This window comes from Perissodus microlepis, chromosome 11 (assembly GCF_051167445.1).
Source record: "Perissodus microlepis isolate ML-2025 ecotype Zambia chromosome 11, ASM5116744v1, whole genome shotgun sequence".
NCBI lineage: Eukaryota > Metazoa > Chordata > Actinopteri > Cichliformes > Cichlidae > Perissodus > Perissodus microlepis.
In genome coordinates, this window is record NC_140471.1 from 15,428,839 (window position 1) to 15,442,653 (window position 13,815).

A 13,815-nucleotide genomic window follows, 5' to 3' on the forward strand; every position below is an offset into this window, starting at 1 on the left:
TGACAATGGATCTGGGCAAGAAAAGGAGATCAAACTATAGAGGTGATATAAGTATTTGGAGCATTTATTATTTGTCTGAGGAGGGGAATCTGCATCTCCAGGATTTGTTGAGAGTCTGGGGCTCAAGTAACGCAGGGGGTCAACCCCCAATGAAGCATCCTGGCTAGGGGATTTACCTGGATCAGCCACCTCCTGTGAGCCTGGAAGGCCTGAGCAAGAATCTCTCTGTGTAACAGTTCCCCAGCCTCCTTTATAGACGGGAATAAAATGGGTGTTAGCATACGCACGAGGGGGCACACAATAAGGTGTATTAAGAGTGGAGAGGGCTTTCTGTATCCCTGTTTGCCAAGTAGCATTCATCCCAAGTGTTTCTAGGCTTAAACATGAAATCGATAGCATAACCAGCTAACTAGCGTACGCTAAACAGCATTGCTTCCATTATAAAAATAAACAGTAATTTAAGGAATGTGTGATCTTGCATTTGTGCTTACTGTGCTTACAGTATTTATTGCCTCTTTTCTTTATTTCTAAGTGTATCGTCTGCTATTGAATTAGGCTTACAATCAGCTTTTTAACAAGCCAGCTAATCATCTATGATCAACTGTGTCATTGAGTGTTTTCCAATGTGTTTGCGTGCACATGCTCCTCTAATCAATACATCCTCCTGTCTCTCTAGGTCTGTAAGGGAATGGGGAAGGATATAGAAAGAAATTGTTCAGCAAGACTCCCTCTTTACATCTCAATTCTGCACAAGCCTTTTCATCCCCCACCCCTTCTCTCTACTGGGAAACTTCAGGAGGAAATCCCTCACATGTTTGGACGTGGAGCACAACTGTCCCAAAAGAGGACCAGACCCTAACAAGCGGGGAGCCAAACTAAGTCAGATGGGCTTAGGCACAAAAACATAGACAGGGGCCGTCAGGATCATGGTGCAATCCCTGTGCAATGGCCAGTGATGAGAGAATCAAGGCTGGCAGCCACTTTTTTGTTTTCCTTGATTGTTCACCTAACTCTCAAAGGGTGCTGTTGTTCAATCTCCTCCGGTGATCCCACAGACGGCACATATTTTTTGATAAAAATAGTTCATTAGTTCACAAAGGAAGAAAGGGGGGAGATGCGTTTGATGTTCGCTGAGCTCCTGTTGCACAGGGAGAGAGGTAAAGCCAATTCAGGAAGGGCTTGATCCTCTCTAAGGCCTGTGCTGCATCAAACACTTGTCAAACACCAGACAGACAGACAGCTGAGTGGCTCTGACAGATCCGATCACAGACACGAGCAATAAGAGTCACTGCCGGCTCAGCTCCTCTATCCAGGCACCACTCACTCCCTTGTCAATAATCCCCCTTAAATTCACAAGAACACAAACAGAGGGCTTTTAGGCATATGGCAGACATTTTCTTGTTGTTTTTAGCTGTGCGTGATTACAGTGCAATTTCAACGGTCATTTCATGGTCTCACCTCACCAGGGAGAGAGAGTTGTGTACTCCAGCATCTGTCATAGATGCAGCAGGGGCAAGAGAAAGGAATCAAATCAAAGGAAGACTTAAGCGCTCTCTAATCTGAAAGAACTGTCTCAAGGCCTGCTGGGATCATGGTCCTGAACCTTGCCACCCAGTGAGAAGGAGCATTTACATTTGAGGGGATTTGATATGGTACCTGGAATAGGTTGACTTTCGTGGAATGGCCCATTCAGTCATTTCTTGACATTTTCTTTGGAGCGCTATCATATTCTGTGCACTAAACGGACCATTTTTAACATGACAGAATATTCAAAATCTGAGAAAATGCCCTTTGCGCCACTAAAGCCAGTGTGCTAACACAGTCTAAAAGAGGTCTGGATAAGCACCATTTGCTCTTCTGTAACTTCTCCAAGTTTCAAGAAATTCAGCCAGATCATTTCTGTTGTGTAATTTCAGTGACAGACAAGCAGACTAAGAGGACTGAAAATGTATCATGTGCAATCAAAAATGTAAATTTGTTCGTTATTCTCACCAGGGTTGTCTCTGTGAGCCTTCCAGCTCTTCTATTGCACGTGGATTGCTGACTGATAGTCCCATTCTGACCATCTGCATGTATGCATTAGCAAATTCACCATCCTTAGACCTCAAACTTGAGCTGAGAACAAACCTCAAATAACGTGTCAAATTGGCCCAACTTTCATGTCAAGGATCATCACCGATGATGAGATCTGGGTCACTGGCTATGACCCGGAGACCACACAGCAGTTTTCAGTGGAATAATCTGAAATGTCCAAGCCCGGAGGCGGTGAATCAGATCAGGAGTACAACCAGAAAACACGTTCATCTTTATTTTCGATTTTGGACTCTGGGGTCAAACTGTCAACACGGAGTGCTAATTTAATGTCCTAAGTCATCTGAGGGGAGAAATTTGGCGCATGCCAGTGTCTGACCAACGGCATAGCACTGATTAGGAAGACGTTTTTCAGTCACACAGACATAATTGTCATTCAACACCCACCCTGCTTGCCCTTAAAATGAAATCCAAGCAGTAGGATTGCTGATTGCTGTTTTGACACACTGGAGAAGACCTTAAATAACCTTAAAGTGTAATTTATGGTCCTGCAAATGCGTTCGTCTGCGTCCGTTTCCCTTTGGGCAGCAAGCGGAGAGGGGTTTTTCACCCACCGCAGACGTGCTCCCGTGCAGTACTCCAAAATCACAACTGCACGTCGCTGGACGCGGATGTCGTACGCATGTGCCAAATGCTGATTAGTTGAAAAGTGGGCCGAAACATGGAGGGGAGCCACAGAGGAGTTCAGTGCAAATAGGAAAACCACGGAAAAAACTTCAAAGATCAAAAAAATAAAGCACGAAAAGTACGTTGTGTATTCATTTTTAGTTTAGCTTTCATCTGTTGCAATGTCGGTCTTCTCCGCGGATGGCTCACAGACCAATAACAGCAGACCGGATATACTACATACTCTAACTCAAGAACAAAAACTTCCAGTAGACTGTGAACCATGAATTCTACTTAGTGATCATAGCAGCATTTAGATCCAAATTGTGTGTGTTACTTTATAAGTGCAATGTTCGGTGCCCTTGCATGGTCAAACAAACTGTAACTGTAACAATAAAAAAAAACAAACAAACACTGAAATAGAAAAACTCTGCAACAGCAAAAACACAACAGAAGTAGAAAAAAACCCAAACTCTCACAAAACACAATGGAAGTGTTTCTGGGGACACAATAATGTGACGGACCAGCTGCCGAAGTATCAGATAGTTTTGAAGCTGTTCTGTCACAGTATTGTTTCTTCCAAAAAACTTTTATTTTGTGATTTTTTTTTCTTTTGCTTTCGCATTATTTTTTCTATGTTTGTGTTTTATTCAACTTCTGTTGTGTTTTGTGAGCTTTTGTAGAATTTCTCTATTTTATGGTGTTTTCTTAAGTTGCAGTGCACTTGACCCCTCAGGAACACCATCAAAAAGTAGTTACAGAAAAATTATTGCACTTTGTTTACATCAAAGTGCTGAAACCCTAAATGAAGAGGAACGTGTCATCTACCCAAAGAAATACAAAGATGCTGCATTATATTATTCTTGTCCTCTAATATATTGCTTACAAAATAACAAACCATGGTAACATTGCATGAATTGCTATTTGCCTTTGAAAATTCATGGTCTGTGCACTTATGCCACCTGCAATTGTCTAACAATAAAGAAATACTGGTGAGTCCAGGCTGTAAAACTATTGGACATAGTGAAGAAGTAAGCTTTAACAGAATCAGATGCTTGCCCTATTTCTTTTTCAAAACTAGACTCATCAAGCAGTCAAAAACCTGAACCAAAATGCATGGCAACAAGGCTCAGTGTCTGCTGGGATGGAAAAAAAATAGGCAAAAGCTTGATAACATGCTAGCATTTCAACTTCAATAAGACACTACTTAGTTAGTATTAGCTTATATTAGCTTACAGCTAGATCTGTCCTGGACAAGTGGCTAAAAATCAATCAAGTTAAATACCCTACCTGCCGCTCGCTCCAAACTAAAAGCATGTAAGAAGCTAATAACTTCAGATTGGCTCGTGGAAGCTACTTTGTGCTTGTGTTTTTTGTTCTTAGTCTGAGCATGTCAGGGTCACTAACATCCTTTAATGCATTCACTCATTTAAGCTGACATTGTTAACCTGTGACATTACCCTGGCATTTTGCTTTTAGTTGTGTGCTGATGAGAGTGCAGTGTTCTTCAATGCTGGTACGCTGGGCTTGGCCTCTACTTACCACTGTAATGGCTGTGCTTTTAGTCTGCGCCCCCTGTATTTGTCACTTAGTTCACACAGACACATAGAAAAACACCCCAGACATACACGCAGCCAACGGCCAGCAGGTCTATACTTGTTCTTTGTTGTGTCTACATGTCTCTGCGCTGGGTCCACGTTCATGGACATGAGTGGGTCAGAAGCCACAGCCTCTCTCTCTGAATCACTAGCTGTAATTAAACGCTGTGATGGCTCTATACAGACACTCCGCAGCAATGGAGAAATAAAGTGAAGGCGATGGAAAGAGGAGGAGAGGAGTTGAGTGGTGTGGAGTGGAGCTGAGTGGAGAGGGGTTCTTGGAGGCTGAGCCAGTGCAACTGTGGACCAGATGTTTTCAGGCTGTCCCGTTCGGCTCCTCGCCTGCCTTCTATTCTCCTCAAGCCAGACCGCTTGGAGAGTGAGGACCACAGAGTGCCGCTTCAAAACAATGTGCGCCACGCGAACACGTCCTCCTCCGTGGCATGCACTTTATTCCCGCACTGTGATATGTGATACACAAGCACTAGCGTGTCATTCGAGTGCGAGACAGGAAAAGAGGATGGAAAGAGGGACGAGGGAAAGAGTAGATAATGCGGTGACTTGTTCTGCCTGTGAGGTCTGTTTTACTGTTTATCGGTGTCTATTACACGTTTCTCACACTCGGGCGGTGTAAACGGGTGCGCGCACGTGTGCGTACGCATCCTCATCTGTCTGGCGTGTTGTGGATGTGGAGATGAAAGCGTTCGTGGGCCCCACAGGAGAGCTGGCAGCAGCGGAGGACTGGAGGTCTGGCAGACAGAGAGGCGTTGCAGGGATGGGGCGCGATCAGACAGATCACTGTTTGACCAGTTTGGGTTATTTAAATATGAGGTGACAAACCCCAACACGGGCCTGCTTCAAGCTATGGGTGCTTCATATTTTCAGACTGGAGAAGAAATGATGGCTTTACATTTCGCCTTGTTTCAGCTTTAAGAAATTACAATAAATAACAGAGTTGACTCTTATACTCTATCTATCTTATACTATAATTTCATGCTGGAAAAGCCTCTAAAACCATAGTAACCTCCAAATACATAGCAATGAACTTCAATAAACATTTTTTTAGAGGGCAAACAGGTTCCATATAGTCACATAGTTTACAAAAGGCCAAGGAGTGCTACATATATGATCCATCACAACTTCGAAGATCAAATCAGAAGCTGTTGCCATCTATCCTTGTAAAGACTGTGTCTTGTCTGCAGTTAAAAAAATAATAATAAAAAAAAAAAATCACAGGGTGTAACGGCACCAATTACCCATCAAGGGGTCGTTGGTCGTTTTATGGTCATGACCGTTTCATGGGTAATATCAGCCCATACACTGCACAACGGGGGGGGGGGGGGGGGGGGGGGGGGGGGGCTCTGGCTTGTGGGGCATGGGAACATGAAAACATTCCACTACTGTAGAACATCCCCCCTCCTCCACCTCCTCCCCCTCTTCTACCACCTCCTTCTCTCCCCCCCACCAGTTTGCTGCCACTTTGTTTGTTTGTGTACGTCTGTTTTTGATGGGGTTGTTGATGTCGGCCCATATGCCTCATTTCCTCAGCCAGAAGACGACAACGGAAGCCGCGCAACCGACGCGGCGTCCCCTCGTCCCCGACAGAGTTCCTCTCTGAAAACAGTGTGATTTCAGTGAAATGCTGTCTGCAGTCGCGGGCGAGCGCAAGCATCAATTTTTGGCTGTCGCCATCAGCTAGCTCGCATTAATGGGAATAAGGACAGCAGTAATCCACATTTCAGTAAGCCCAGTCAAACAAATAAGAGGACGTCTGTATCTAATGTGCGTACACGAGTCTACAAAAGGCAGTTCAGCAAAACCGCAACTTAACTGGGCCAAAGAGTGTGAAAAAAAACAACAAAAAACCCTCACACCCCTCCTCTTTCTTCCTGCTTGGAAAAGACCAGATGACAATAATGTGGAGCACGGAGCCCCAGTGAGTGCCACTGACCCCTCCTCTTCCAACGCCCCCCCCTCCCTCCATCCCTCCACCCCCCCGGTCTTTGAAAGGCCTCCACATGTTTATGGTTCATGCCTGTGGTATGACGATGGATTCTCCATATAAAAGCCAGCAGGATCATGGGTGTTTCAAATATTGCTCTCTGAAGACAGTTGCAGACAAAATGACAGCAGCCATATTTATTTTGGTCAGAGAGCAGGGGCACTTAGTGGGAAGTTAATCAGAGACACCCCTGTTTCCCCGCAGGGTTCCAGCATCACCCCCCCATGCCCTATAAGGAATGTACCCGGGGAAAAGAAGTCTCTAAGAAGACTACCGGTAATGACTTTCTCCTGCAGTGGAAGATTTAACACCACCACGAGAGGCCAGAAAAACAAACCCAAAGGTTCGGTTTGAGACCATCGGCATAAAGCAAGTGTTGATGGTCTGTCCAGACAAGAGCCTAGACAATCAATTTTAGGGAGATATGAAACACAAGCGGAGAGATGGGGAGAAAATTATTGGCACAAATGCGCACACGTGATAGATGAAGTGTTAATTTGTGCGTGTGACCGTGGTGGTGACCGTAACTGCCATTGGCACTGAGATGCCGGAGACCTGGCCAAGGCAGTGACAGGTTGATGTGTCTGTCCTCTTCACCCACGCTCTTATTCACTCCAGCACAGCGCAAAACTTCCAAAACACGCTCACCTCAGTTTTACAGATCCACAGCAATGTGTGCAACACATGGAATTTGTCATGTTTAAATTAATTCGCTTTTTTTTTTTCTCGTCTTTCATCTGCCCCAGATTTGGTAAGAATTTAATTAAATCAATGATTGATGAGTGTTTGTGCGGTGGGTGGTGGTGGCAGGTGGGCGTCATCACAGTCAGACACCAACTCAAGTCCGTGTGACCGCAGCCAAACCATCAATGCTGTCCAAAGGAGGCAGAGTGCTCCTGAGGCCCTCTCACCAGCTACTGTGTCAGCCCCTATGGAGCAGCCTTATTAAATGTAGATTAAGCCGTGGCTCCATCAGTCACAACAGGCTGCACTGAGAGGCACAAATAATCACTATGACAGGGTGGCTGCCAATTAGGGCTCTCCTTCTGTCCTGGGAAAGCGCTCCTCACTCCACTCCCGCTGGCGGGAAGAACTGATCCAGATTGTCCGTGATGTTACCCGGGCCAGAGATCGCCATTAATCACCACCTGCCATTGTAGTGCGGTAGAAATCAGAGCGAAACTTGTCATCTGTGCACCAGCTCCACTGACTTCCTGTAGCGCACACCCGGCGAACATTAATTGGAATAATGAGATAAGTACACAAAGGGAGAGGAGTGCAAACCTTTACTGTCGAGAGCTTTGGGTAGAGTTTAGAGCGGTGTCTCGAGCAGAGCTCTGTCGTTGTTTGGCTTGGACCCACTGCGCTGTGAGCTTTTCTGCTGAGCCGAGAAGACCACGCTCCATCAATTAGGCTCAAGTTGAAAGTGTGCATCTGTTTTAGAAGCAAAAAACAAAACAAAAAAAAACAAAACAGAAAAAAAACCTGGCCTCGTAGTCGAAGGCTACATCCGACAAAAACACACACAGAAATGTGTTTGGATGTCGGGTTTCCAAGCCAAACACAGGCCAGACTCAGATGTGATCATGCTGAGTGCATAACTCAAATACTCAGAAGTGAGTGGCATCTTTCGCCAGAGCTTAAACCCCTTGGCTCGGTGAGTATAAACACCAAAATTGTGTCTCACACGCTCATAGGCATACATATAAACTGCTCGCTTAAATGCGAGCACTGGCAGAATCCAGAATTGTTTGGGGTTGCGAGCGGTGTTTGCCACAGACAAAGCAGGCTGAGCTGAGCTTCCTCCAGACTGGATTTAAGGCAATCACCATCCCTCTGTGCATCATTTTACAGGAGCAGACACTTTCGAGCAGATGGTTCGCAGACGGTGAGGACTAGGGGGGTCCGCAGTACTGTGGATTCACCGCAGAACCAGACTGGGTTCAGACAGAACCTGGCATAAAATCCCACCAGTCAACCAAATCTTCCTGGAGTCTGGTCTATCCAGGGCGGATCTGCGTTCCTTTTAGTCTCGTACACCAGACTGTTGGTAGTGTGCCACTGCTCTGTCACGTCCAATGGCTTAAATGGAGACAAAGGACCTCAAAGGCCTAGAGATGTCACACTGCAGAGGAGTGATGAGGTGATACACTGATTCTAAGTGGGTTTATCCTCTTCTACACCCCTGCCTCAGAATGTATTAAAAAAAAAAAACCCTCAAGGTTCAAATTGATGGCATTGGGAATGGACTGAGCAGCAGGAGCAGAAGAAGTAGTTATCACAGTTACAGTATAAACATAAACTGCACAGTTAAGTTATGACAGGCAGTATTAGTGGTGGCTGGATCCAAGCACTTAAATGACTGATGGGATGGAGGGCTTGGCCTCAGCTGAGCCCTACAGCAGAAAGGGTTTCTCTGGTTACACATACGAGAGATCAATACTCTCACTAAGGCCTGCAGCTCTCCCAAGTGCAGGTACATAATCCAATGGCCAAAGATAATCATTATATGCTCCTTCTCTCTTAGTCTTCCTCTCTCTGCCTCTTTCTGTTTCTCTCTTTTTCTTTCCATGAGGTCAGCGATGTGTCTGCGAGTCTTCACGGGCTCAGAGTAGCAGTCGTAGAAGCGTAACTGTACACTGAAGCACATTGTTCTAAAAAGCCAGATCCTAAATGTCTTTTGGTTATCACTTCCAAATATTTGCAAAGCTGTAAATTTTTACTATTCCATAATTTCATATTGTAAAACTTTTGTGCTTGTTCGCTTAACTTTGGCCTTGGCTGCAAATATCTACCTTTACCTAGAAACCTAATAAACACCTATGGAAATACTGCTCCAGCCCACTTATTCGTTGCTGTATGAGAATCTGAGAGCTGATTTGCAGAAACGGTTGGACATGAGCCCGAATTACAATGGGCCATTTGTGTTGGATTTTACTCCCTCTTAAATGCCAAATCGGGGATAAGAATTTTGAAGGCTTTAATACTTTATGTTGTTTACACAACATTTAATGTCCCTGCCATGGCCGAAGCGGCCATTGTTCAAAGATTACAGTAACATGACTGGGAAAAGAGAGAAAGCTGAGGCAACTCCAAAGATGGTTTGATAGGCAGAAGGAAAATGAACTTCAAATGGGCATCAAACTCATCGCACACATCTGCTTGTAAACCAGTGAATCTGATGACAGGGGGCTGCTGGGAAATCTCTGTAGGGAATTCCTTAAAGGCATCACCTATCCTCTCTTCCCATCAACACACAAGTCAGGGAATGGGAGGAAGCCAGTCTATCTGTGCTGATAGTGTCAGAGCTGCTATTAATAATGTCTCTTTATTGTTTCTAGCCTGGTCAGAGCAATGCTCCAGGGATCCAGGGGCTATAAGAGCATTTTACCATCTCAAAGGTACAATGCGTTGCCATGGTGGTCCAAATGTAGGTTATTTTTGCAACTTTTTTCGTCATTCCCACCTGGAAATGACAGGATTTCACAGTTATTTATTGTAAGTTTGGAGAACTACGTGAACGACAACCAAAATGTTCCTGGCTAAACAACGTGGCTCCAGATGCTGAAAATATACACGAATTATCTGTCTTCTCATTCTATGTGTTGTCATGTATGCAGTACAGTTGTAATGCTGCAATAGCGTTTTCTTTAACAGAACCCTTCACCGCATGTTTTGTCTGTCTGTGCGCCACAAACCTGCGTAATCAGGATCCTGCTTTCCTAGCAAACACTGGCCCAAATGGATCCCAGCAGTGCGAGTGATATACGGTGTTTACACTGATCGGCAACAATCACTGAAGACATCAGACACGGTTTAAACAGTGCGTCATGTTCAATGTGAAAACTCACCTCTTCACTTTATCTGGGCTTTACTTTTTCCTCTTGTGCACATTTTACAGGGGGATTAAACCTCTGCAGACACAGAAAGGGAACGAAGATCGCTCGTGTAGCGTCTGTTCGTGCCCTGCCTGAGCTGGGAGACAGGGATCTGTCTGTGACGTCCAGTGTAATTAAAATACGTGGCTGTGTTGAAATGCATCCATAAATAGCGTATAGATACATGCTTCCTCTTATTTTCTGTCTCCATTTAATCCATAGCATCTTTACAATGTGCAGTTATACAATCCTGTGCTTATGTCTATGTGCTTTACGTATAAATAAAACATTGATTACTGCATTGCTAGGTTTATCATGTGCATGTTTCTGACTAAACTGTCAGAGACAGACTCCATGATGGTCCGACATCCTTTAGTGGGACCTGTGACCAATTCTGGTGTTCTTTGGTGAATGCCAATTGAGCTACGTGGTGCTAAACTGAGAGCACAGGTCCCACCGAAGGACAGCACGCCCTCCTGTGCATGAGTAGCCCAGGACACACTGGAAGTCATTTTGTTGGGCTCTGGCAGCCTTCCACTTGTTCTTCCTCACACAAGAGAACAGATACTGGTCCTGTTCTTGGTCGATGCCCTGTGCAGCTTTCTTTCTGCATCTTCCAAAATTTAGAGACTGCTGAAAGACAGCAAATCTTCTTGCAGCAGCACATATACAATGTGTTGTCCTGAAGGAGCTGGACTACCTGTGCTAACTGAGTGTACTGGAGGTATTGTCTCACGCCACCAGTAGTGATAAGGATGCCAACAAAAAGTAGAACTTAAGAAAATTAGTCTGAAGAATGGAGAGAACAATGGACTGTTGTCACCATCTGCAAAATCGTTCCTTTTGCTGCAGACACTGTTCCTGCCTGTCCGGTGCACCTGTATTCAAGCAAGGTGAAATGGATTCAAAATTCTTTATGCTTCTTTACTGTACAGATTTATGTCAATGATCACTAACAGACTTTTCGTTACACTTTGATGATCGAGTATCATTTTCTGAGCAATGTATTTTCTCAGATAATTGCATTAAAATCAGGCCAAGAAGAACAGGCACCATAAACTCTCTAAAGGTCCAAGTTCAGTGATTGAATCAGTTTCCAGCATCCTCTGCCAGCACTGGTGAATGTGGCCGTGCCCTTAACTTTAAGCACTGATGCAGTTTAAAAGCGTAAGCTGAAACAGTCCGAACATGTTTGGCAGTAAAAATTCTCTTTTTACGGCTGTAATGTTAGCTATTTTAACATGGGAAGCTATGTGGACTGAGCTGTATTTGGAGCCCCCCTCAAGTGGACACTTAAAAAACTGCAGTTTCCGCCTTCTTTTTCAGTCCCGGATGTCGCTGCTTGGATTTCACTCACAGACGTGATTATTTGCCGGCGTCTGTCGGCTGAGCTCCCATGCAACAGTTCTAGATGTGTGCACTGCTTCTCCTCCCATTTACTTCAGCAGCTTCCATTTTCACATTGTATTTATTTGAATTGTAGAGTGTTGCATTTCACCGGCCTTTGCCAAGAAGGGATTTTTCACAAGCAGTAAGGAATTAACAACACATGCCTAAGTCTGAAATTTGCCTTTATTTAACGGGCCACCGCAGCACTTCACAAGCCCAGAGAGCCCCAAGATGCACACACAGTGACACTTTAACACACGTTTTGTAACCACTAGAGATGTAACTCAAGTCACTGGAAAGGGAACTGTACTGAGAGGTTTACAAAGACTGGATCATCAGGGAGCAGTAGCGTTAACTAAGATGGACATGGGCAAGTCTGGTGTCGCGTTTTTAAAGAATCCAAAGGGGGAAAAAAGCTTCTGCTACGCACTCTGTTCATAGTTAACAACTCTCCATCACTGACTTCATGCTTGAGATAACTGACGACAGTAACCATGTACAAAAATGCCACATTTTAATTAAAGGAGGTCATAAAATTTCTTGGAAAAGGTCAAGCAGGCATGGCAAAGTCATGAAGAGGTGCGTGGGGGTTGGGAAGAATTTCCCTGACAAATAGCAGAGTGCTTTAGGAACTAAATGTGCCATGGAATCACAGTTTCCAACCCAGACAGCAGCAACCGCCTCGGTACTGCTGAAATATAAGAAACTATCAGTGTTTATTTCAAGTTTATTTACTCTTTCACCACTTCGCTAAATGACCCTCCCATTCAACGGTCTAGGCCAAAAATGGAGAAAAATCCTCAAGGTTAGAATATTTTCCTCTTTCTGTTAAACACTGTTTTGACAGGCTGAATGATATCTGCCACTGTAATTGCTTCCTTATTTGGTGAATTAAATATTTACACTTGGCCTATTCTAATCCAAAGTTTATGAGAGACGTAAAAGCACATTAAGGGAAAAGACATTTATTTTAAAAGCACTACTAACTGAGGCCGTCACCCCAAATGGTGTGTTTGGACCATCTAAGAGAAAATGGTTTACTTTTTGAAAAAAAAAATATTTCCTTTAGCTCTATTTGCACACTGAGAAATTCCAGATTTGACTTCTCATTTAATGGCTTGACATGCATGCAGCACGCACCGCAAATATCTCTCAAGTTGACGGGAGGAAACAGAGACGGCCATTGAGGAAACCTGCAGTTCGTACTTTGAAGAGTTCCACTGAGGAGATGGAAGAGAGGGGCGAGGAAATATACCCCAGAAAAAGAGCAGGCTAGCTTATGGCCGCCATGGAAAAACTGTGATATTTCACGCAAAGAAATGTGACGGCACACCTCAAAAAAAACAGATTCTGAAAAAACAGGTACAGGAGTTACATGAGACAGGTGGACGGGAAGAATTCTCCTTTGGGATAAGTGCACTGTTTTCTTTAATATTGGCCCGAGTAGAGCAAATCTTAAAGTGAGTGTGGATAAAATCGGGACTGACTGACAGAAAGCCTTTCTCATACACAAAAAGCAACACATGGCTGCATAACTTCCTCACCGTTCCTGCAGTGCCGCTTGGCCATTTTGCACATCCTGGACTCGGCAATGGTGGGACAGGGTATTGTGTCCTTGGGTGGTTTCTTTACAATGTGCCGCGTTCGGGTCTCCAGACCCCACTTAAAGCCACAGGTTTTGTTTCTCCTGGTGCAGGCTCCCCATTCGCTCCACTGACCCACCTCGCAGCCCTCTGCAGAGAAAGACAGAAAAAAGTGATGTGCCGTGAAACCACAGCGCTATTAGGGGTCAACACAGATACCCCCGGGGTCAAGATTAATGCAAGCTGAAGGAACTTTTACTTGGATGCCATAACTTCTTTGTGTGTGGTCCCATTGTTTTTTCTTTAATAAGCAACTCACACTGAGAAGTTATAGAATACTGTTTACAGATAAAGAAAGGTGTAAAAGAGAAGGTGGCATTTCCATTTCTTTCTACATATTTGTTTCGCTTCACATACCTCCACACTCCATGGTATCTTCCAGCGGGGCAAAGCCCTCAGGGCACTTATCAAAGCAGCGCCCTTTGTGTAGGTAAAAACCCGACTTGCACTTGGTGCAGAAGTCTTTACTGAAGCAGGACTCGCAGTTCTCTATCCTGCACCCTGGAGGGAGAAGCAAAGAAAGAGGGAGAGTCATCAGCAAGCCTCTCATCTGGAGCTGATCGAGAGCTAAGGGGTTTTGGGGAAAGGGGGAGGCCTTGAAGGAATTA

The 13,815-nt window shown here is 44.6% G+C and overlaps 1 protein-coding gene across 2 annotated transcripts in view; it reads right to left on the bottom strand.

Annotated features, from left to right (window-relative positions):
- rspo2 (R-spondin 2) overlaps nucleotides 1-13,815 on the bottom strand; it is a 63,780-nt gene that overhangs the window by 11,376 nt on the left and 38,589 nt on the right. For both annotated transcript variants that reach the window (XM_084944674.1, XM_084944673.1), the window contains exons 4-5: nucleotides 13,565-13,708; nucleotides 13,109-13,297 (exon numbers count right to left, since the gene is read on the bottom strand). In XM_084944674.1, coding sequence (XP_084800800.1) covers nucleotides 13,109-13,297; nucleotides 13,565-13,708 — 333 coding nt within the window. The remainder of the gene's footprint in view (nucleotides 1-13,108; nucleotides 13,298-13,564; nucleotides 13,709-13,815) is intronic.